A 26,310-nucleotide genomic window follows, 5' to 3' on the forward strand; every position below is an offset into this window, starting at 1 on the left:
AGATAACTTTATTTAAAAGCAAGTGTTCTGATCATTTGATCCCTTCGAAAGACAGGTAGGCCTAATTGGTTAGGAGTCGCTTTAGCGATGCCATTTTTGAAAACAGGAACCTTTTATTCGCATACAAGTGCAAAAATCACGTTGTACTTTTTATTTCAATCACCAGGTACAAACAAATCCATTGTGGCCAGAATCCAGCACATTACTTATTCCGTTTAATTGATCCTACATATACTGCTTGGTTCACAGGTGTGCCACTGATACAATGTCCTCTGTAGGTTAGGGCAGGAATTTTTAAGTTGTTGAGTGCCGGTGATAGCTCGCCTACTCTTTGCAAAGGACACCACGAGATCTTTAAAGTCCACCAACTAATGTGTAAGGAAGGGACGCCCAGTTGAACATCCAACTGGACAGGTATAATAAATACCATATTTTGTACACAAAAATGACAAGACCCTCCACACACCTGGATGCGACATTTGACTAGATCAAGTGGTACAATGGCTGTGTGCGTGATGCCACAGCTTAGAATACCCCCAAAACCACACGTCGCATAGTACTTGGGCGAGCCAAATTCACAGCTCGTTTCCTCTGTTAAAACACAGCAAACAAATGCACACAGGGGAAAGGGGAGTGAAAACGTGCAGTTAGCATCAACGACAGCAAGCGTAATTTATAAAGATTAGTAGCAAAGATATACATAGGGAGGAAAATTAGGTGAGGGAGGGAACCAGCAAAAAAAAAAAAAAAAAAATTATATACATATACACATACACACACCTTTACCATACTGGGAAGCAAGGACGATGTTGTCTCATGGGACTGCTCTGTCCTCGATTACTAACCTTAAAAATGAACCAGGTCAGATGTGGCAGCCCACAATGCTTAATACAATCATAAACAGTTTGAACCAGGGTTAATCTTTCCTATCAAAAGAACACTGAACCTGGTTTGACAATTTGGGTCCAAGTTAAAGTTTGCAATTAGATGAACAGACCACATATCAACTGTTGAAAAAAACCTGCTGCAGGAGAGAAATACACCTGAATGTTTTCAGCCCATCGACACTTTACCCAATTGCACCATCAAGCAAAATACGTTACAGAAGGAACGAGAATGGCACTCTTCTACGTCGCAACGTCGACCGATATGCCACCGCCCACATTACATCATTGCACATACTTGAGGTTAAAATTGGTAGCATTCTCTTTGGAGAACGGTAGAACTAACAATTCCGACTGGAGGAACAGCAAATGATATTTGCACAATTTTCCATTTTCCAGAAGTTCCAATTACTTGGACGAGTTAAAAGTAGAGTTTATAAAAAAAAAAAAAAAAAAAAAAAAAAAAAACGTTTTGCATCATTATTGAAACCAATTACACAAGTACCATACATGTATTGAATGCACATTTAAGTGGGATTCTATGACAAATTCAGCCCACTGCTTGAATCATTGGTGAGGTGAAACGATGTCACTGGAGCAGCACCACAGATCAGAGCAGCATTACATTTGGCCAGGGAATCAGCATGCAATGGCCTACTTTTTCAAAGTCAGCAAGTGACATTTAGCATTCACCAGCTGATGCTCGATGTGACATTGGCTTGTTGTTCCCTCTGAAGAACGTCATACTCTATGATGTAAGGACTTGGTACGTAACCAACAGACGTGCCCACGCTCCAATGGTACATAACCAACAGACATGCCCGTGCTCCAATGGTACGTAACCAACAGATGTACTTGCGTTCTGTGCGGACAAGGACAAATACAATATTCCGCTCCTTAGGCTCCCACCTTTTGTTCATATGTGTGTTGTACCGTCCACAAAACAGTGATGACTATTTACATCTCCGTCTGACAACATGGACCAACTTCTATCCACGAGACTCTTCCTCATATGTGGTGACTTCAACTGTCATCATGCCAGCTGGCTGGGTGTGGGTACCTCTCACACCAGCCATGGCACCTCAGCAAAGGACTTCGGCGACTCATTGGGACTGACACAATCTGTCAATTTCCGGACCCGGATCTCAGTCAACGGAGTATCTTCTCGTCTAGACTTGGTTATGACCAACTTCCCTGCAAATGACTTCCGTTTCCGGTCCCTGGAGCAAGGAAGCGTGTTCGACCTCTGGACGGCAGCAAAAGTTAAAGTATTTTTTTCCATTCGTGTATTCGTCAATTTCTACTTGTTTTCCATTGTGCATGTGTTGCAGGGTGTTTTCCAGTTGCTGTTGATTCGCAATTCCTGCAAACTTTTGTATAATTTAATCCTTTTCTGTCCCACCGCGTGCGCGGCCTAGTTTATCTCGGCCCATAGGTGCTCTGCTAATTTAAGTTCTTTCCTTCGCTGTATTGCTTATTTCTTAGATTTTCTCTTCTCCCCCTAACTTCCCCGAACATCGACCACTTGTCTAACGTTTTAAATCTCTTCAAAGTCTCTTCACGTCTCTTCTCATCTCTTGAAGTCACGTGACGTCACGTCTCTTCAAAGCTGTGCATGCGCGCACGCTTTCGAAGTTAATAAGTAACTTTTCACAATTGTGTTTTTGTCGTAATACCGTCTTTACCACAGGTCGAAACTTTATCTTTCTTTCGGTGTGTATGTAACTATTGGTGTGTCTCTAATAGTATTCTTGGTGTTGGTTTTTCATACCTGTGTACAGAATCGTCGGTACAGTTCGTGTCGCATATTCTGACGCCAAGCGTAGGACTAGTAGTAGGAGGCTACCGTGTCTGCCCTTGGCTTGAGGTTTTGTTTCTGTCTCAGCGGTTTCCTTGATTGCGCTTCGTTCTTATTTGTTCGTTCGTTCTTTGACCATGTTGTTCACGTCATTAAAAAATGTTTCATCTGTCCCCTGAACAATGGTATTCTGTCATATACTATAACACCTTTTTCTTCTTGTTCTATAAAAGGATGCTTTCGACTTGCTCACCAAATCTATTCATTCAAAAAAAAATTCCATCTCTTACAGCTACAGTGCCTCTTTCATACATTCCCTAAACTCTCCAGAACTCCACCCATCCTTCAGCGTCCTCAAACATATTTTTGACTTGAAGGTCGCAAGAAACTCATTTTGCAAGAAATGTTCGTTTCCCATTAATCGTACATTTTTCAAAATCCAATCTCACCCCTCCCCTCCAAATCTTCCCCATCACCCATCCCTTTCAGATCTCCCCCCTTGCCCCTTCCCTCCTAAACTCCCCCCACACTCCTCCCCTCCTAGACTCCTCTCACCCCTCCTCCTCGCTTCTTCCCCCTTCCAACTCTCACCTTCATCTCCCTCAACCTTCTGCCTCACTCTTCCCCCTCCTCAAACAACACCTCACTGCGCCTCACCCAATCGCCATCAAACCTTTTGTCCGCCCCATTCTTCCCTTTCTCCAAGCTGTTCTGAAATCTCTGACACACCTTCAACAGCTCTCCCTACATCTTCCACATCATACCCTACCGCTCCCCCCCCCCCCCCCTGTTCTGTATCCGATGCTCCCCCTTCCTCTTCTTTAACAGTATGGACCTCAAACATCCGGGGCCTTCGCTCAAACTTGACTGATCTCTCCATACAGGTTGCTTCTGACAAACCAGACGTGATCTGCTTAACAGAAACTTTCCTCCTTCTTGATGTCTCTGATTCCTTGGTATCTCTCCCAGGTTACTCCCTCCTCCGGTATGATAGACCTGAGCCTCGTCCTGGAGGGGGGGGGGGGGTTGCTATCTTTATAAAAAACTCTTCCTCACTCGCCCTGCACTGCCCTCTCCACCTCACCCCCAGGAATACCTTTGGCTACGGCTTCCCCTTCGCTCCCACCTTTTGTTCATATGTGTGTTGTACCGTCCACCAAACAGTGATGACTCCATCTACATTTCGCTGTCTGATAACATGGACCAACTTCTATCTACCCATCCCAACTCTCTCTTCCTCATATGTGGTGATTTCAATTGTCACCATGGCAGTTGGCTGGGTGTGGGTACCTCTCTCACCAGCCATGGCTCTTCAGCAAAGGACTTCTGTGACTCACTGGGACTGACACAATCTGTCAATTTCCCGATCCGGATCTCAATCAACGGAGCATCTTCTCTTCTTGACTTGGTTATGACTAACTTCCCTGAAAATGTCTGCTGCTCTTCTTCTGCTCCAATCGGCTCATCTGATCATGTGCTTGTTAAAGTGGACATCTCTCTGACCATTCTCAGAGAGCCTCCTCAGCGTCGAGTCTGGCATTTCACTCAGGCCAACTGGCATGGTCTTCAAGCAGCCATCAATCATCTGGACTGGTCTCCCATCTCTACCGCCTCCGACATCAACTCATCCTGGGAATTCTTCCAGAGTAAACTGCTCTCTCTCATGCACAGATTTATCCCATCTCGTCTTCATTTGTCATACCCTTCCTCCAGTCCATGGTACACGGAATCTTGTGGTGAGGCTATTGCCCAGAAACAACTTGCTTTCGTCTCCTGGAAAGCAAATCCAACGGAAGGAAATCTCATTTCCTTTCACAAAGCCCGAAACAAGTGTGTGTCCACCCTCAGGAGAGCCAGGAAACAATATATCTCCGTTCTCAGGACAGAACTCTTATCTGTCTCCCTCTTCAAAATCCTGGTGGCGTCTGGTCAAATCTGTTTCTGGTGTTTGTTCCCTCTCCCTCACCTCAAACGGCCACACGGCTGACTCCGCGCGTGAAAAAGCTGAATGCCTCAACTCTGTGTTTGCCTCTAAATCTTGTGTCCCAAACCCATCCCTCTCTGTACCCACCGTACCCAGCTGCTCCTGGACTCTGTCCTTTCCTCCTGACAAGGTGGAAATGTTTCTGTCAACCCTTGACTCCGATTCTGCAACTGGACCTGACTGCATCAGCCCACGGGTCCTAAAATCTTGTTCTTCTGCCCTTTCACTCCCTCTCTCTGTCTGTTCTCTTCACACTCTTTTGCTCAAGGTCATCTGCCATCTGCTTGGAAATCTGCCAACATCACCGCTTTGCACAAAAAAGGTGCAAAAACAGATCCCAGCAACAACAGACCAATCAGCCTTCTCTCAATTATCAGTAAAGTCATGGAATCCATCATTGCTTCAGATATGAAATCTTTCCTCTTCTCCAATGGCTTGATCTCTGATCATCAATTTGGTTTCAGACCTGGTCACTCTACTCTGGACATGCTGCTACTGCTTTCTCAGCAATGGATGGAGGTCCTCATTGCCAAACAGGAAATTAGAGCCGTCTCCCTTGACATATCACGTGCCTTCGATACGGTCTGGCACCCCGCTCTGCTCACCAAACTCTCCTCTGTTGGTATCCATGGAAATCTCCACGCATGGCTGGCGGACTTCTTCTCTAGTCGTAGTCCACGTGTGGCCCTGAATGGGTTTCTCTCATCTCCTCTTCCTGTTCAGGCTGGAGTTCCCCAAGGCAGTGTTCTGGGCCCTGTGCTTTTTCTGGTCTTCATCAATGCTCTCCGACTCTCTTGAAAATCCTCTCTATCTCTTTGCTGATGACTCTACTCTCTGTCGCTCCATTCTTCATCCCTCAGATCGGCAGTCTGCAGCCTCCTCACTCTCTGCAGACCTGGACAAAATAACAGACTGGGCAAACAAGTGGAACATGTCTTTCAATCCTGACAAATCTCACACTCTTACGATGTCTCTCTGAAAAGACCGACTGGACAACCCTCCCATCTACTTTCTGAATAATCCTCTCCAAGAAGTTCTGTCACTCAAACTTTTGGGTCTCACTATCTGCCATGATCTTTCCTGGGAAAACCACATTTCAAATCTGGCCTCCAAAGGCAGTCGCCGACTGGGCATCCTCCGTCGTGTGAAGTCCTTCCTTGGCACACCTGAGCTCCTCACCACGTACAAGGCTTTCATCCGCAGCTCAATGGAATACTGCTCTCCCCTCTGGGCTGGTGCTCCTGCCTCACACCTAGCTCGTCTTCACGCTGTTGAAAGCAAAGCATTCAGAATCATTGGAATCTCCCGCGATGAAGCTAACTCCAAGGGCCTCTCACTCACTCACCGCAGGCAGGTTGGTGGTCTTTCCGTCTTCTACCGACTCCTCTCTGGCCTTGCCCCCCCAGCTCTCTCTAGGCTCTGTCCCGCAAATATTCCTACAGGTCGCACAAGATCTGCCTGCAACCCTCTTATGGTTAAACTGCCAAAATCAAGACTCTGCTCACCTTCACTCCTTCACTCCTCTTTTCTCCCACCTCTGGAACAAACTCCCTCACTCTCTTCAATCCCACTCCACCCTCCAGGTCTTTAAAACAGCTGTTCACCACCATCTCTTATCTTCCCCCATCCAAAACCTTGATCTTTTCTATCCCCGATAATTTCACCCCAATTCCACTTTTTGAAATACCAACTTCTGTCCTGGAAGTCCTTGGTGTCCTTGTTTTATACTTCTCCCACCCCCCCACCCCCTCTTCCCACGCCTCCTCCCCCCAAGCCCTCTCCCTCCCACACATCTCCCTGCTCTTAAATGTTGTGTGCTCTCAAGTGTTTGCGTGCTTCCCATTCTCTTGTCTTCCGCTCCCTCTTTTTATATATTTTGTTTGTCTGGTTGATTTGTTTGTGAAGTAAATGTCAGCTCTTTCACGAGCCTCGATTCAGCATACCAAAAAAAAAAAAAAAAAAAAAAAAAAAAAGTCTGCTGTTCTTCTGCTCCAATCGGTCCATCTGATCATTTGCTTGTTAAAGTGGATATCTCTCTGGCCATTCTCAGAGAGCCTTCCAGGGGCGACGAGTCTGGCACTTCACTCAGGCCGATTAGCAAGGCCTTCAAGCAGCCATTAAACATCTGGACTGGTCTCCCAATCTCTGCTGCCTCAGACATAAACTCATCCTGGGAATTCTTCCAAAGTAAACTGCTCTCTCTCACGCACAGATTTATCCCATGTTGTCTTCAGTTGTCATACCCTTCCTCCCGTCCATGGTACACAGAATCTTGTGGTGAGTCAGTTGCTCTGAAACAACTTGCCTTTGCCTCTTGGAAGGCAAATCCAACAGAAGGCAATCTCATTTGCTTTCACAAACCTCGGAATAAGTGTGTGTCTACCCTCAGGAGAGCCTATCGCTCCACACTCTCTCTCCACACAATATCTCTCCACACTCAAGAATGAACTCTCAAACCTGTCTCTCCTCCAAATCCTGGTGGCGTCTGGTCAAATCAGTTTCTGGTGTTTGTTCCCCTTCAATCCCCGCCCGTCGGCCAAAAAATTTTTTTTTACTGTCTCTGGTCAGCGCGCGCGTCGATTTTGCCCCTGCGCGTCAACAAATTTTTTTTTTTAAATTTCCAACGGTACGTACAACAGTGTGCGCCGTGTATATATAGAGCAAATGATAAATTAATTATAGAGCACATTAAACATAAATAATGCCGCGCAATTATGCGCACCTCGCGGGAATTGCGCATGTATAACATGCTCATAACAGGCTCATAACACATGTATATTAAAATGGCGGCGTGGTGAAAACTAGGACAAACATTGTGAGTCAAATTAGTTATTTTGTGGTCTAAATATGCCACATATTTATTTATGTATCTCTTGTTTGTGGAGTGAAAACTCTTCGACCTTTCGGCACTATCGTGTGATGGCTCGGCTAGTCTTGTTTATGTGAACGAATCGGTGTGCGATGGGACTCTGGCTTCCGGCAGTGCTGATCAATTTGTTCTGGACCCAGAGCACGCTGGATCGAAGGTCACTGCGATGGTTGGATCGTCCCCCGCCGGATTTTTCCAAGCTACCCCCCTTTCGGAACAAGTTAGTGACTGTCTGGAATTCGGAAGGTATTTTAAATTCGTGGTGGACATGCCAGTTGTTCAAAAGAGGTTCCGCGGTGCCTAATGCTTTTGAACTCACTAGGGCATTGCCCGTACTATATCTATATCTAAAATTATATCCCCCCCCTCTATTTACATGAAATGGTTTGGTCCAAAGCGAACGGCTTGCGAGTACGGTGCCAATCCCCCCCCCCTCTATTTACATGCAATGGTTTGGTCCAAAGCGAACGGCTTCCGGAGTTTGGTAAAGAAATCGCCATCGCGTGCACAAACGCGCAGGAAAGCCAATGAATCGCAAATTCGGTTTTATTAGTTTTAAAACATAGTTTAACGCCAACATAGTTTGCAAACGTGAAATAAATGAATACGCTCTCAAATGTGCCATCCGAGGCAGAGTGTGTCCTCCACGTTCGGCACACGCGATCGTTCGCTGCTCTGATTGGTTGAATCGTTTTTTGGACATAGCTCGGTAAGTAATTGTCCGATTAATATGAAACCTTGAAAAGGCACATCCTCGGGTCCCCAGCAATATACCTGGCAAGTTAAAAGTATATCGGACCCGTGGTTGTCGAGAAACAGCGGTCACAGACAAACAGACGTACAGACGTACAGACGTACAAACGTACAAACAGAGATTACTGGAATTATAGATAGATGATGCAGTCTGCCAAAGAAAAATGCCTGCCCGTGCTTGAGACACGACACCAAAAAATGCGAAGTTCGAACTTTACAACTCCATCCTAACGTTTTTGCATGCCGGTGACCTCGGTTGGAGGAGGGAATACCTACACCTTGGAGAACATTTTGTGGGGGTTCTCTGCAATACACTTTGGTTTTTAGACCCCCATAGACCAACCCTGCAACGGCAGCTGTGTGGAGTTCCTCACATTTTTGACTTTTACGGGATTTAATGACCCCAGAAAACGTAAGCACTTGCCACAGCGACTCAACCATGATTGTCTGGAACTGTCTGGTTTGGTGACACTATCACATGAATTGGTGACACTATCACAGCAGCTCTGCAACATTTTCGAACAGGTATGAACATCATGATCAAAATCACTATCCTATAAATCCCTAGCTATATATTATGATTTGCCAATACCTGATTCACTGTCTGCTCTAGCTACGTGAGTCAGGCATGCAGAATGAACTGGTGTGAATGGTTCGAGGGTGCAGATTCTGTGTTAATTTTTTATATTGATTTATTTTCAGCCATGGTTGAAAAAGGATGAATGGAGAGAGATGTTTTGTGGTTTGAAATCTCTGGCTTTGGCGATGAACCATTACGCTGAATACATGAAGAAGAAAAGTGAAGAGAAAAGTTTGAACCAGAGCCTTTCAAAACCGGTATGTACATGAACAAGATTGTATGTGATTGCACAATATCTACATCATCATGATTTTAGTGGTACAAATATATTTGGTATATCTATTTAATAAATTAAAATGCAAAAATATTTAAATTGTTAAGAATTTAATTAAAGAAATAAAAAATAGCTGTTGCAAATATCCTTATAGTTTTGTATATTTTTTGCAGGTTCATCCTACTGAAGAGTGTACAAGTATGCTGATCCTGCCGTCACATACGTCTCAAGTGCCATTTGTCGTTCGAAACTTTCGAGATCGAGAAGATTCGGGATTTGGAGGACTTCGTTCCAGTTTTTGTGAATGACTTTTTATCACTTGATAGGAAAATACGATATGAAGAATTGACAACTGAAAAACCATGGACTTGCATTCCCTACTGTTTTATACACACATACTCCAGGTGGGAATGTTAGTAATTTTCATTTCATTTGAAAAGTCCCTGAAATGTCAACAACTTCCTGTGATGCCATCATGTCCAAATCCGTGTGTGTGTGTCACAATCAGTCCAAAACCAATTGCCCCAGTTCCATACAAGGCAGATGCAGAGAGTTTCTCTCTATGTTTGGCAAAATTGCTCAGATCAAACCCTGTTATTTGAGGGAGATGTACAAAAGACTTACAGGGGACTGCACATCTACACACGATGCAAATACTGCTGTCATAGACAAACGTGTTAAGCAGTTTCTCGAGCTTGGTGACCCGGATATTGTTATTGACCTGAGGGAGCACAACCCAGGGAGGCCATCAAAGTATGAGCCTTTTTGGGTAGAAGTTGAGAAATATATGGAGAATGTTGTAGAAACTGCAGTACAGGAAAGACGTCATGGAACTGTGACACACTTGGCAACAGCTATGTCTGTCCCAAATCTACTTGAATGTGTTTCAAAGGAGTGTCCTCCAGATGTTCCCATACCATCACCGCAGTGGCTTCGATTACAGTTCTGGCCAAAAAACCCAACATCAAAGGCATCTCTGCAGTATACAGGCCACCTTAAAATCTAATTTATGATACAGCAGAGGTAGTTGTGCAAAGAACATCAGGACACCCACGATGCATCTGCTTTGTTTCGATATCTCAATGAGATGGCTGTCATGCTGCGAGGACATTCAGAAATGCTGTGTGTTGATGACAAAGTGAAAGTTGGTGAACCTGGACACCCAGTTGCCGCAGTCGAGAGGGGCAAGAAAGTTCTGATAGGCCTAAACCAGTCCTTTGAGGTGTCGGACCATGACTTTACCAAGATGACCTTGACACCTAGTGTAGGCCTTCAGATTGACATTCCAGAGACTATAGAGGGCAGTTTTTACCAGGGTCAAGTCTACACTGCCTTGAAGGATTCAGTTTTCCAGTCCTCCTCACCCTTACGCATTGCCACAGAGATGATAAAGATTCTTAAAGGTGGTGAAGAACCATTGAAGGAAGTGATGTTCTTATATTCTGATGGTGGTCCAGACCAGAGTAAACTACCTATCAGTACAGCTGTCACTCATTGCATTATTCTTTCAGGGGGGTGATTTTGATGCCGTCATTGCAGTACGAACACCACCTGGCCATTCCTGGAAAAATCCATGTGAGCGAATCATGTCGATTTTAAATTTAGCTCTCCAGGCTGTTGGAGTCATGTGCCAGGAAATGTCATCAGAAATGGAGGCTTTGCTAACCAAGTGCATTAGTGTTACAGACATCCGTACAGCTGCCACAAAGGACCCAGGCCTCAATGACTCACTGTCTGATAGCCTCCAGGACACCATCTGCCTGATATCATCCCTGTTCCACCAGTTAAAGTTGAAGGACGTCCCCTTTAAATCTTTTAGTCCTGCCACTCGTGATGAAATGGATGCCCCTCATGACCATGTCCACCAGATCAATGCAGATTTGCCCCCAAAAGCCACCATGAAAGTCCTAAACAAATCAGATAGTCTGAAGAACTTCTTTGACAAGTACTGCCAAGTCAGACACTACAGTTTCTGTGTCAAGAAGTGTTCTGATCCTGGATGTCAATTCCACAAAGCCCCAAGACTGCCAGAAGCTGAGTTTGAAAAGCTCCATCACCTTTCCGATCCCATCATGGCTGCTGATGGACTCCACTACAAGGGGTTTACTGAAGTGTATGGAACTCCGACAACTGAACGTGACCACCCATCTCTCACAGAAGGACAAAAGACGGCCCATGGACTACCCTTTAATCCATCCGCACAAACGTCAGCACGTGTCAAAAGAACAGTTTGTCAGGAGTGTGATAAACCTAGGGTCCTGCATGCAGCACGAAAGCTAAAACAGGAGCAACTAGATCAGCTGGATGCTGTCCTGAGTCAAGTTGACTACACTTGTGGGACAGACCTTGAAGACTTGGTGCCACATGATTTAGATCCCAAGGGAGAGCATATTTTGGAGAGTGTTTGTGAGGAAGGACTTGCAATGTGTTCAGCCAGTTGAGGTGACATACTATTCTGGGGTGTTCGCAGCAGTCTGTTATCATTGTGCATCGGGAGATGATTTGCTGAATGGACCTCAAGCTCAGGACATATACCCAATATGTCACACCTGCAAAGCTACTCCAATGAAGTCAACCATTTTGAAAAGAAAAAGGAAGTTTATAAACTTCTAATATTTAACTAATAGTGAAATAGAAAGAAGTCTTTGAAGAATCTTGAAATCAATCTTGAAATCTTGAATCTTGAAAATGCTGCTACCTTGCCTACTTGTAGAAATAGTACAAGGTATTCACACCATGTTTGTATTAAAAAAAAAAAAAAAAAAAAAAAAAAAAAAAACTCGTTTACCAACCATGCAAGTCAGTCTATAATATGCTTGAATAAATGAATGATTTTCAGAATAAATACATTTTTAAAATAACTTATTAAGCTTGTGTTCATTATTTACAAAACGGCCCACCAGTCCCATTGGCTGTCTTTAATTTCTCTCTGGACGGCGCCACAGCAGATGAGAAGGACCGCAAGGCATGAGGACACAAAAAACCTCTATGTGCAAGGTCATGGAATCCATCATTGCTTCGGATATAAAATCCTTCCTCTTCTCCATTGGCTTGATCTCTGATCATCAATTTGGATTCAGACCAGGTCACTCTCCTCTGGACATGCTGCTTCTGCTGTCAACAATGAATGGGTGCCCTCAGCATATATTGTGCCATCGATACGGTCTGGCACCCCGACCTGCTCATCAAACTCTCCTCCGATGGTATCCATGGAAATCTCCCTCCACGCATGGCTTGCAGACTTCCTCTCCGGTCACAGTCAACACATGGCCCTGGATGGAATTCGCTCATTTCCCTTTCCTGTTTAGGCTGGAGTTCCTCAAGGCAGTGTTCTGGGTCCTGTGCTTATTTTGGTATTCATCAATGATCTTGCTGACTCTCTGGGAAAATCCTCTCCATCTCTTTGCTGATGACCACTCTCTGCAGCTCCATTCCTCATCCCTCAGATCGGCAGTCTGCAGCCTCCTCACTCTGCAGACCTGGACAAAATAACAAACTGGTCAAACAAGTGGAACATGACTTTCAATCCTGACAAATCCCACACCATCACAATGTCTCTCCGAAAAGACAGTCTGGAAAACCCTCCCATCTACTTTCTTAACAATCCTCTGAAAGAAGTTCTGTCACTCAAGCTTTTGTGTCTCACTATCTGCCATGATCGTTCCTGGGGAAAACCACATTTCCAAGCTGGCCTCCAAAGCCAGTTGGTGACTGGGCATCCTCTGTCGTGCGAAGTCCTTCCTTGGCACCTCTGAGCTCCTCACCACAAACAAAGCTTTCATCCGCAGCTCAATGGAATACGGTTCCCCCCTCTGGGCTGGTGCTCCCGTCTCACACCTAGCGCGGCTTCACGCTGTAGAAACCAAAGCTTTCAGAATCATTGGTATCTCCCGTGATGAAGCCGATTATGAGGACCTTTCTCTCACCGCTGGCAGGTAGGTGGTCTTTGTCTTCTACAGACTCCTATCCGTCCTTGCTCCCCCAGCTCTGTCTGTGCTGTGTCCCCCAAATATTCCTGCAGGATGCACAACATCTGCCAGCAACCCTCTTATGGTTAAACTGCCAAAATCAAGACTCTCTGCTCACCTTCACTCTTTCATTCCTCTTTTCTCCGGCCTCTGGAACAAACTCCCCCACTCCCTTCAATCCCACTCCTCCCACAAGGTCTTTAAACAGCTGTTCACCACCATCTCTTGTCTTCCCCCATCCAAAACCTTGATCTTTTCTACCCCCGCTAATTTCACCCCAAATCCTCTTTTTTGAAATACCAACTTCTTTCCTGGAAGTCCTTGTGTTTATACTTCTCCCACACCCCCCCCCACCCTTCCCACGCCGCCCCCCACCCCCAAGCCCTCTCCGTCCCACACGTTCCCGATGTCCCTCACAAATGTTGGGTTTATGTGCTTCCCCTTCTCCCCATCTTGTCCACCGCTCCCCTTTTTATATACTTTGTTTGTCTGTTTGATTTGTTTGTGTGATAAATGTTAGCTCTTTCACCAGCCTCGATATTGTACACAAAAAATAAAATAAAATATATAATAAATACCCTCTACTCTGACGAGGGAAATGAATCTTCAAATTTAATTATTTCATTGTTTGAAGAACAAGCATTCTGAGTATTGCGCTGCAATACATGTCCCCTACCGGCAGTCTGTCGTCCGGAAAACTGTTGAGGAAATTACCAAGGGTTATTTACCCACAGGTTCTCAATCGTTCCCAATCGCTAATTACCTCAGGACGGGCTCACCTGTGATTCGCACTCGGGACTTCGATTTATACACCTTGCAGACAGGTCAGCAGAAGCACGAGAAAACAAGTTGTTGATAAAGAACCTTTCGAGTTGCTAAATATCAGTAATTTATTATATTTTACGGTTCACAATCAATGATCGATGTGTGTGTGTGTATGTATATTGTTGCGGATATGAGATTGGCCTCCATCCATATCCGCTTGTAAATATTCCCCTATTTCCTCATCCTTCCCAACTATCCCCAATCCCCCATTCCCTAGTCCCATTTTCTGTAAATAACACTCTGTAGACCCGACCTTCCCCTATTTCCCCCATTAAATGTCGCATCCAGGTCCACCGCATCTCACGTAGACAACTATAGGACATCTTGCTAGTTATTCTTAGTCTGTCAGTTAAGGACTCGTTTCCATTAATTCTGACTCTTCGTTGCACCAGAATGTGATTGTTTGGCACCGTTAGGAAGTTTAGGACCTCCCAATACCTCCCCGCAGCTCTTCCTCACGGTTCAGCAACAACAACAACAACAACAACAACAGCAACAACCACGGCGGCGGCGCGGGGAGTGCGCGTCCTCACTCCGGCTTGGTTAGCCGCCATCGAACATGTGCTCCGACGGGGTTACCACGTAGGGGCTCGCTGTCAGCTCCTCATCAAGGGCGGAGCCCGGTAACCCCCCGCACCCAATAGAAGCGGCGGACCGATTCCATCTGGGGCGGAGCCAATGAGCCGAGGGCGTGTCACTCCCCGCTGAGCATGCGCAGGAAGAGGGAGGTGACGTCAGATGCGCCCTCAGCTTGGAGAGAGAAGACGCCACCTCCGAGCGCTGCAATACCTCCCCGCATCTCTGGACCGGACCGTGTTGATTCTGCCCCTGAGCCAAGGTGCACCTTGTGCTATCGACTGCCAGTCCTTCCCTGCCATCAATCCCCGTGTAAGTCAGTCTTGTTCCGTTTGTCTGTGGTCTGTCGGGGATAAGATAAGACTGTGTCTAAGTGCCCATCTTTTCTGTGCTTTACCTCTTACCTTGTAATCTACCCCTTTTCTGGATCACCAATTATATCCTCCTCCGGAGGTCTTGAGAACTGAACCCCCTTGTGTCGTTTCATTTATCCCAGCCGTTGTGTCCTTTCCTTCATTGATTTAGCGTAGCGCGATTCGGCCAACGTTCGAGTGGAATCGGGCGGGATCGGGTTCTAATCGGGGAGTAACTGTTCGGACGCGGTAATACACCACCGCTCGGTCAATATAACATCTGTCTGCGATCCGCAACAATATATATATATATATATACATATATATATACATATATACATACATATATATACATATATATACATATATATATATATATATACATATATACACATATACACTTATACATACATATACATATATATATATATATATATATATATATGTTGCTCGGCTTGGCTCCGCCCCTCCCGAAAGCGCGCGCTGTCGTGCTGTTGACGTTCGCGAGACGAGGCTGAGGGCGCGCGGTGCGGCTTGAGAACTCGAGAATAAACAAGAGGTATCCATTTTTTCAACATTTTCATTTAATTAACGATATCTGCCAAACCACGTGCCCTATCGCAAATTCCAAAATGACATTTTAGTAGATTGACATGCTGAACAGATCGGTGAAGTTTCCCCCCGATTGGATCAAAAATGAGGGATGAGCTCGGTTTTTGAAGGTTTATGCTTAAAAACGTCATAACTCTGAAACCATGCGATGCATGATGTCATGCTCGTTGACTTTTTCGTTCGTCATGGGTATGCGATTCTGCCTGGAAAGTTTGGCCTCGATCTGTTCAGCCGTTGCAGAGAAAAGGGTGTTTTCGTGTTTTCATGAAAAACAATATGGCGGCCGAACCACGTGACCTGTGACGTCATAATTACCATTAAAATATTCTACAGACCGAGTCCCTCTGATGGTGAAAATTTGATCTCAATAGGTCCTATTATTGCAGAGAAATTGGTATTTAAAGGAAATTAAAACTTAAAATGGCACTGAGTTAAGGATCATCAGAATTATCAGAATTCCCAAAGTTCAAAGTGCCATAACTTTGTCAAAAATGATCGAAACGTCGTGAAGTTCGAACCCGATCTGTAACCTATCATGAGGAAACCATGTGCCAAGTTTGAAATCATTAGCATTAAGCGTTTAGGAAAAAAAAGTCCGGAAACTGTTCTTTGCGTGACGGACTGACGGTGTGCAAACCTATAGTCCCCTCGGATGTACACCGGTCGGGGACTAATAAAGGCAAGGAAGAAATCAGAATTATCTGCTTTTGTCGGCATTTCGTGCATTAAACCATTTTAAGTCACATTCCATGTGCAACCCCAAAAGGGAGTTGGGAAAAAAAGCTGAGGGGAGAGAAAAACAACAATAGTCATGGTAAAAACACAAACGGGTCAAACCTGTGCTACCAACATGCTCGTAATGACTGCCTTTGGTCAGTCACTTCTGTTTCATACATACAATCATCGCTTATGCGGTCAACACCTGCAGAAATATCCATCACCATCTTAACATTACTTGTGCCCGCCCGGCTACCACTCATGTAGGAAGTGGTCAGCGAACGACAAGTATAAAATAGTGAAAACCAACCTTTGGGTAATTACAGGTTCATGACAAATTAAAAAAAAAAAAAGATGGAAAATAAATTAATACTGATAAAAATATCAATAATAATAAAAATAATAATAACCTCCAAGTCTATTCAATAACATCCGAGTCAACGAGAGAATTCATAGAACACCTTACCACATGCAATCTCATGAGAAAGGACATGGGAAAGGTCTTTAAAAAAAAAAAATTAAACGCTTGCTATGTGCTTCCGACCACCGTCCATATTTCCGACGAGCTGCAATTTTGTCCAAATATCGATATTCCTCAACACAGCGGCAGATTGGACCGTTTGAGATGGTGTAATATTTTGTCCAAGCACTGCGAAATTGGAGGTTTTTGGAAGTGCCAACAAGCCGATTTTTGTTCTCGTATTTAATTCAATTGAAATTAAGTGCAAGGTTGTATAATTATTTTTTCTAAGTTTACCACCATTTATGTGTCTGTCACGCCACCTTATTCAACAATAAATTAGTTAATTGTGCCTGCTGTTTGTGTCCTCTGACGTCCCTATAAACAGAAAGTTTCCTGTTTGGAATGATTTTCAATTGTTTTTTGTTTGACTGCCAGGCAGAAAGAAAAGATTACCTTACGACTCTGCACATGCACACTTGGGATGAGATTCCGTATAATTTGCCAAATTCAGAGCCCAACTACTGCTAAACTGCAGTTGCATGTTCCGATTCATGTTCTCATGTTCAAAATACAAATTGAAATTGAAATCAAGTAGTTCTTCAATCACAGAAACAAAGTCTGCCTGTTAGTCTTGCTTATTTATTGCTAAAGCCCACCTTGTGCTCAAGTGTGCAGGGATATTATAATAGTGGGGGCCTTGATGACCCATGATCCCAAGAAAAACTCAAGTACAGTACTACGGTACGTGTTCTGCAACAATGAGAGACAGGCAGCACAGTTTTCATCCTACATTTGAAACTTCGGAAGCCAATGTCTTCTCAATGTTGACAAATTGGAAAACAGGCACGAAAAATGGTTCCATTCTTGAACAATACTCCATCACACCCAGAATTGCAACTGAAGATCAAAGCTTGTTCTTGTCATGCGACACCACAGCACAGACATTGATCAGGGGATTCTCCAGTCCCTGAAGCTGAAGTACCACAGATGGTAGTTGTGAAACAGGGTTGGTGCCATGGCGAGTGAGGAAATGAAGAACGTCAACCTGCTGTACACTGTACTGGTTTCCCAAGGCCTGGAATGATGTGGAGTCCATGCACAATTCAGAAGTGCTTCTTCCAGTGTGCAGATATTCAGAAGCCAGCATGACAAGGACAAAAATGTGAAAAAATACTTTCACTTTATATTTCTATTTGATTTCCCTAATGTTCTTATGCAATTTAATATTGTAACGGACCCTTTCCCAAACGGGTGACTCCAGGCTGCCAAGATCAACTCCCAAGATGCCAATTGAAGGCTTCGCACACGCAACAACTTCAGAAAACCCAATCGGCAACCGTTTCCACAGCTACTCTTACACACGCAGACTCGGTTCGGAACACAATGAACACGAGTCGAGTGTGGTGTAGTTGTGCGCAGTCTTTCCCGAGGTTAACTAGCGTTCGGACTGCCCACAGCTGGTCCCCATTGGTCACCCCACCGGATGGGGTTGGCACTTTTCGCCAGCATCCATCGCACCACTCCCCCACCCCCATCCAGGACCTGTCCACAGCACACGAGGCCGCTCATCCCATGGCTCAACTTTGAGGTTTTACACGATATAATCTTACTCTTTCGTCTATACTGTATCAAAACTGACCCTTTCCACAATGACTTACCTCTAGTTATACAAAAGTAAATATAACCTACACGATCACATGAATCAGACTGTTCTTGATAAAATTACAATAGAGCTTTCTATGGATGCTACCCCAAACCAAATGTTAGGATCAAATACTCGAAGAATTTTCGTGCAGGAGTGAATGACAACATGTGTGCAAATGACAATTGTTCAACAAAATCCAATATTTTTGAGATATTCAAAGCACAGCAACAAGTTAGATTTCCATAGTTGCAAATCACCCAAAAAGGCATCTTCAATGAACTAGAGAAAGTTATGATACAAATCAACAAGCAGAGACAAAGCTGTCAATGTTAGCTTTCCAACCAGTGAGAAGCAGAAGCCAAGTAATAAACAAACCAAAACTCAACCCATTACGTGCACAAAAAAAAATAAAAAAAATAAACACCATGCACAGACACCTGGATTCTGCATTTGACTAGATCAAGTGGCACAATGGCGGTGTGCGTGGAACCGCAGCTGAGGATGCCTCCAAAACCACATAATGCGTAATATTTGGCAGAACCAAATGCACAGCTCGTCTCTTCTGTGGAAGGAAAGGTTATTGAACCACAAAAACAATATAACTAACAGACACACAGACACGTTTAGTACTTTCTAGGTGGGACAGAAAGTTGTAATTTTGGAGTGAGAAAACTCGGAAAAAAAAAAATTCACCAAAACCATCGGTAAATGAAAAGAGAAACGAGAACAGCACTCGGTAGAGTGCAGACCTCCACAAAGCCGGACAGTTTGGGTTTTGTACCCCACTGATGGACTGGATCTGCATCCAGACCTGAACCAAAATCAAATCGGCTTCAGGGTTCGAAATAAGCGGTCGTCTGGGTGTCAATGGCCAACAAATGGGAAAAATAAATAAATAAATAAAAAACCTGTCCGAGGTGGCCCATGTGTGGCTACTGAAAGTAATTTTATTCGAAACTAGAACAGCACTCTGTAAAGCGCACACCTCCGCTAGGCTGAACAGTTTATGTTTTGTATCCCACTGATAGGCCGGATCTGGATTCGGACCTGAACGAAAATCTAGTTGGCTTGTTGTCGTCACCGAACCAACTCATGCACCAAGTTTAATCAAAACTCGTCCATAACTTTTTTTAAATATCATGTAATATCGGTTTTAGCCCAATCTCTGAATGGTGAAGAATCACTAAAAAAAATTAAATAATTCTCATATCCAAATCCCGATTCAGATCTTCACGAAAATTAAATAGATTCGTCCTCATCGCACACCCAACCTGTCCCCCAAGTTTCATCCAAATCCACTCATAACTTTGAGATATCCTGCTATATATCATTTTTGGCCCCATCTCCAAATGAAGAATCACGTAAATTCTCGTCGCCGGATCCAGATCTTCACCAAAATGTAATCGTTCCGTCCTAGTCACATACACTACCTCTCCGCATAATTTCGTCCAAATCCGTCCACACCTTTTTGCGATATCTTGTTCACAGACAGACAGACAGTGGTGAAAACAACCTGCATCCACCTTAGATGGTAGAGGTAAAAATTCATATGGAAAAACCAACTTCTGATGAGCAAACACTTTACATTCAGTCCGCTTAACCTGTCAAAATCTGCAACATATTCAATGCATACGTGAGAAGTGTGGTGTAATTCCCGTTCCTCGGATGTGTGCTGGCTTGCTGCAATATGGAATGGAACTTCGGTATAGAAGCAAGGCTGCGAGCTCACGAGCTTGAAGGGGAACACGTGGATGGATTTGTGCTCATTGGCTGAGGGGAGCACGTGGATGTGATCAATACGCATACACAAGCCATCTCTTCAAAGCCTGGGAGGGTTCACCTTGAGATCAGTTATAAAGCTTTTGTGATCGCCTGCATCTGCAAACCCATAATCTGCACAGCCTAAACTGCATTTATCCAACACACCTTTTCCCAATAGCAGTCATGCCTTGTGGTCGTTGGCAAAGTGCATCTCCACAAACTTCTTTCCTCCTCAACAATCCTGATGGCTCCATATCCAGATATCCTAAATCCAATGCAAACACCTTCACCCCTCAACTTCCAACCAACTTCTCTGGATGATACCAATAGAACTCAGCTTTTCCTAAATCCAAATCCATTAGATTTATTCCGGCTCGAGTCCTCAAATGCTGCGCTCCTAAAGTTGCTCGGATTTTCTAAGCTTTTCAAACTCTGATTGCACCAATATTTATCCAACCTCCTGGAATGTCACCCATGTCTACCAGTCTTGAAGAAGGGCGACATGTCTGATCCCTCTCATCACCTCAACTTACAATGTCATCCAGTTTCGTAAACAAAACTTAACCCACCTCAAATATTGCTGTCCTTGACCACCAATATGGCTTCCACAAAGCAAGATCCACCGTCGATCTCTTGGACACGATTGCCAATGAATTGTCTTCAGCTCGAAAGCACTTAAAATAAAGTGTGGCGCGAGAGAAATGCAAAGCTTTGACAGGGCCTGGACCAAAGGCATCTATCGCAGCGAAGCGTTTCAATCAGACAAAAACTTGAACACAGTTTTTATAGACACCAGACCGCTATCTCGATCACTCCTTAACAAAAACAAAATTATTTGCTGGAAGAAATCTATAACCTCCCATATTTTTAACTCTTTCAACCAGTGCAAGAATAAAAGGGTTAATTATTTATTTTAACCACAGGGTTATGCTATTATCAGTTAATTTACTCATTAGCTTCTTCATAACCAACTTGCTTTCTCTCGATTTATAATCATTGGACATCAAATGAATAACTATGTATGTATACAAGCAACAACAACAACAACAACCGGCATTTTAAGGCCATTTGCCCTGCTAGAGTGGGGGTTAGCCTTGCGGGCCCCATGACAATCTTCTCCATTTTGCCATATTTTCTGCATCTCTCCTTGTTAACCCCCTTGCCTGCATTTCTTCCACCACCTTTAGCCAAGTCTTTCTCGGTCTTCCCTTTCCTCTACTTCCTTCTACATTCATTTCCATCACTCTTCTCACCTAGTCACTTTCATCCTTCAACACATGACCAAACCATCTCAACCTGTTCCTCTTCACAGCATCAATCACAGGCTCTATTCCCATCATCTTTCGCAATTCATCATTTGTCTTCCTCTCTCTCAACGATACTCCGCACATCCACCGAACCATTCGCATTTCCACCCTTTCCAGCCTTCGTTGCCGCTCTACGTTCATTACCCATGTCTCGCTCCCATAAATCATAACACTTCTCACACATGCAGCATACACCTTTCCCTTCAGCTTCAACGACACTCCCCTCCTCGTCAGCACGCCACTCAGCTCCCGAAACTTCTCCAATTCACATCTCACTCTGGCAACCGTTGCTGAGTCCGATCCACCTTCTCCATTCAGCAAAATGCTTTCACACCTTCCAGCTTGACACAGTCTCCAAGATCCAACTCAACATTTCCTCCATCTGCAGCTCCGTCTATGCATACCTTTGTTAATTTTTTTTTGTATGTATGTATGCATGCATGCATTTCTTTTTTTTATGTATGTATTAATTTATACATTTATTATTTTATGTATGTACACCACCGGTCAAAAGTTTTAGAACACCTCAATTTTTCCAGTTTTCATTGAAATTTAAGCAATTCAAGTCCAGTGAATTACCTGAAATGGTACAAAGGTAAGCAGTAAACTGCTCGAGGTTAACAAAAAAAGAAAAAGGATCAGGTTAGCAAAAACGGGAAAATAATGTAAATTGCACAGTTATATTGTAAAAAAAAAAAAAAGCCTTCTTCAGGGAACAAGTAATGGGTTAACAACTTAAAGCTGTTCTGCAGCAATGTAAGTAAATTAAACCTTGAAAGTTGATGCAAACAATTCCTGCAGGTGTCCCAACCTCTGCTGATTACTTAATTACAAACCCCCTGTCTGCATAAAAGCATTATTGGAACAGACTTTTATTACACCCTCTGAAGCATTATTTGGACAATATTGCACTGCAGGAAGTAGGATATTGGAAACTGGAGGAAACTGACAGGAAGAGGTCTGGCAGACCCAAAGCCACAACAGAATCAGAAGACAAGTTTCTGAGAGTCAACAGCTTGCGTGATAGGCGGCTCACAGGACAACAGCTTCAAGCACAGCTGAACACTGGTCGAAGTAAGCAAGTCTCAGTTTCAGGGTTCAGGCACCCTGAACCAAAAGGCCTACCACAGCATTTTGCAGCACCATGCAATACCCCCTGGTATATGCCTAGTTGGTCAGGGATTCATCCTACAGCAAGATAATGACCCTAAACACACCTCCAGGCTATGTCAAAACTACCTTCGAGGAAAATAACAAGACGGTAGGCTTCAAATCATGGAATGGCCAGCACAGTCTCCAGACTTAAACCCATCGAGCTGGTTTGGGATGAACTGGACAGAAGGGTGAAAGCAAAGCAACCTACAAGTGCAACACATTTGTGGGAACTTTGGCAACAGTGCTGGGAAAAACTTCCCGAACAATATTTGATTTCCATTGAAGAAAGAATGCCACGAGTGTGTTCGGTGGTTATATCTGCAAAAGGTGGCTACTTTGCAGAGTCAAAAAATTAAATTTTGTGAAAAAAAAAAAAAAAGATTCTACGATTTCTTTTTTTATCTCCAATTGTTTATTTGTTCTATGGTTAATTTCAGAGTACATCGAGACATTAAACTGTGTAAATTTCAATAAAAACTGGAACAAGTACACATACATTCAAAGTACACCACCCCCATGCCAAATAATTAAGTATCCTAAAGCGCGGCATTGCCGGGGCGCCTGCGGCGCCCGGCAATACCGCAGTGCAGCTCATAGAGATTGCATTGGGAGGGAGAGGTGTACAATAATTGATCGATTAATTGTGTAATTAAAATCAATGATTATCATAAAATATTTTCCAAATCAATTGGCTAATAGCATAACTAAACCACTCGTGCTTCCGAAGATGTATCTTTTAGAAATTTAATTAAATAAGGCATTAATAAAAAAACTAAATAATTAATTGATTAATCAATAAATAATTAATCGATTAAATGATTAATCAATAAATCAAAAATATCCTTTATAGTCACATTACTTGGTCACTGTCATGTCCAAATATTAGCTTCCTAGCTCAAAAGGTGCCTGACATATTGCCCAGATGAGAAAGAAAATAAATAAATGATTAATAATGAAAATAAATAAATAATAATCATAAAAAAATTAAATAGTTAATCAATTGGCTAATAAAATACATAAACCACCACCATTTCATCCGAATCTGTAACTTAAAAAAAAAATTCATTGTCATTCATCAAATAATTTAATAATTAATCGATTAATTAATTAATAAATCAAAAATACCCTTTACAGCCAAATCACTTGGTCATTGTCATGTCCAAATATCAGCTCCCTCGCTCAAAAGGTGCCCAACATATTGCCCAGATGAGAAATAAAATAAAGAAATAATTAATATAGAAAATAAGTAAAGAATAATCATTTTAAAAATGAAATAATTAATCAATTCGCTAATAGAACACATAAACCACCACCATTTCATCAGAATCTGTAACATAAAAAAAACAAAAAAATTTTTAGTCATTAATCGAATAATTAAATAATTAATCTATTAATTGATTAATCAATAAATCAAAAATATCTTTTACAGCCAAATCACTTTGCCATTGGCACGTCCAAATATAATCACCCGGACAACCAAGAAAACAAAGAAAGAAAGCAAGAAAACAGCCAGAGTGAAAACTGAGTACTCCCTTTCAGCGTGCGTCATTGCCGAGCCCCCTTCGGTGCCCGGCAATGACGTTGTGCAGCGCCTGCAGATGGCATCGGAAAGGAGCGGTGTACAAAAATTGAGGTGTTCTAAAACTTTTGACCAGTAGTACATGAATGTATGTATTTTTTTTTTTTTAGGTATGTATTAATTTATGCCTTTTTATGTATGAATTTATGCCTTTTTTTTGTATGTATGTATGTATTAATTTATGCATTTATTTTTTTATGTATGTCTTCATTTATGCATTAATTTTTTTATGTATGTGTGAATGTATGTATGTAATTATTTATTCATGTATGTATGTATTTATTTATTATTACTCCCGCTAGGGAGTAATGCACTCGATCGTGTGTGTGTGTGTGTGTGTGTGTGTGTGTGTGTGTGTGTGTGTGTGTGTGTGTGTGTGTGTGTGTGTGTGTGTGTGTGTGTGTGTGTGTGTGTGTGTGTGTGTGTGTGTGTTCGTATGTTCATGTGTTTGTGAACAAGATATTTGGAAAAGTTCTGAACGGATTTGGATGAAAGTTGGTGGGATGATTGCCCTTGGGATAAGGAAGAATTGATTAGTATTTGGTGAAGCTCAGGATATTATTCCGGATCCAGGAATTTCTTGAAGGATTTTTTACCATTGGAAGATAGGGCTAAGCAGCGGCCACCCACGGCGGGAGTATGCGCTCTGAGTGGCGTTCGAGTTTCCTAATGATTAAGACTCCTGGAGGAACCTGCACAATGTACATACAACATGATTACGTACAGGAAAAGGACACCATGAGACGTTGCAAGGAAATTCGGAGACAAGCAAGGAAGTTTGAAAGTGAACTACTCTAAACTCCAACGACCTTCCGAACTCGACCTTCAGAATTAGCTCGTCAAGAACACGCGACCTTTGCACACAGAAGATAAAGCTTTAACCAGTTCCATGATGTACCAACTTGTAGGGACATGGCACATGACCTTGCAATAAACGTGGGACGTTCGGTTATGTCGTGCACAAGGCAAATGCCGGTCCGAGCGATCTTAGACCGTGAGGACAACGGGCGACACACGAACACTCATCCAGGTTCTTACCGGCGGCGGAAGCAGCCGCGAAGCGACGATATTCGGTCGGGCTGTTCGATCCGGGCCGATCCGCAGCCTCCACCTCCGCGGCGAGCTGAAAATGCGGCGCGTTGAAGAGATTCGACCTCATCGCAGGGAGCACAGCCGAGTACATCGTGATCCTTCTTTCCTGTCAAGAGATAAAGAAAAGCTCCTCAGTGAGAATACCAAATAAACCAACGGAACGGAAAGATCCAAGTAAAAAGTAAACGGTCCCAACCCGGTGACTTCCAATTGACCGGTTTGTCCAATTGCCAAGATGGCGGATGTTAGCCACGTGATAGCGATTTATAATTTATAGAACACCTGAAACATTACTTCCTGATTTTACCATTTATCTTTTTCATCAAATAACTTTAAATCTATAAAACCAAAGTGTAGACAAACCTTAACAAAGTCACCTTGCACCAAGACGCCTGTCTGAATCCTCACACAAAACCACACTGCGGCCGGCCTCCAGCTATTGGCCGATACATCTCACGTGATTTAAAAAATCCTCACACAAAACCACATTGGTGCCGGCCTCCAGCTATTGGCCCATACCTCTCACGTGATTAAAAAAAATCTTCATATAGCTACACTGCGGCCGGCCTCCAGCTATTGGCCGAAACATCTCACGTGATAAAAAAAATCCTCACACAAAACCACACTGCGGCCGGCCTCCAGCTATTGGCCCATACCTCTCACGTGATTAAAAAAAATCTTCATATAGCTACACTGCGGCCGGCCTCCAGCTATTGGCCGAAACATCTCACGTGATAAAAAAAATCCTCACACAAAACCATATTGCGGTCGGCCTCCAGCTATTGGCCCATACCTCTCACGTGATAAAAAAAATCCTCATATAGCTACACTGCGGCCGGCCTCCAGCTATTGGCCGATACGTCTCACGTGATTTTAAAAAATCCTCACACAAAACCACATTGGGGCCGGCCTCCAACAATTGGCTCATACACCTCACGTGATAAAATGAAGTTCCGCATGAAAACCATCACGATATAAAACAATATTTTCTTCAAGATTAAATTTTCCTCATCAAGCGAATATCTATTTATGCAAAATTATTCATGTTCATATTTTTCTCTGTGATTTCTAAATAAAAACATTGTTATTCGTACTTCATGATGCAGGGGCGCTAC

General features: G+C 43.4%; 1 protein-coding gene across 6 annotated transcripts in view; it reads right to left on the reverse strand.

Annotated features, from left to right (window-relative positions):
* The window catches only part of SLC25A3 (solute carrier family 25 member 3), a 51,497-nt gene extending 25,525 nt beyond the window's left edge, over positions 1-25,972 (reverse strand). Inside the window, exons 1-3 of one of the 6 annotated variants that reach the window (XM_078775464.1) lie at positions 25,573-25,972; positions 25,142-25,301; positions 18,739-18,863 (exon numbers count right to left, since the gene is read on the reverse strand). In XM_078775464.1, the coding sequence (XP_078631590.1) occupies positions 18,739-18,863; positions 25,142-25,286 (270 nt within the window). In that variant the 5' untranslated portion in view covers positions 25,287-25,301; positions 25,573-25,972. Of the gene's footprint in view, positions 1-466; positions 592-18,738; positions 18,864-25,141; positions 25,302-25,391; positions 25,480-25,558 lie in introns of those variants that run through there. The other 5 variants (XM_068111875.2, XM_068111874.2, XM_068111877.2 and 2 more) reach the window with 5 other exon arrangements.
* Positions 25,973-26,310: the final 338 nt, after the last annotated feature.

This window comes from Myxine glutinosa, chromosome 4, assembly GCF_964187855.1.
Source record: "Myxine glutinosa chromosome 4, kmMyxGlut1.1, whole genome shotgun sequence".
Lineage (NCBI taxonomy): Eukaryota > Metazoa > Chordata > Myxini > Myxiniformes > Myxinidae > Myxine > Myxine glutinosa.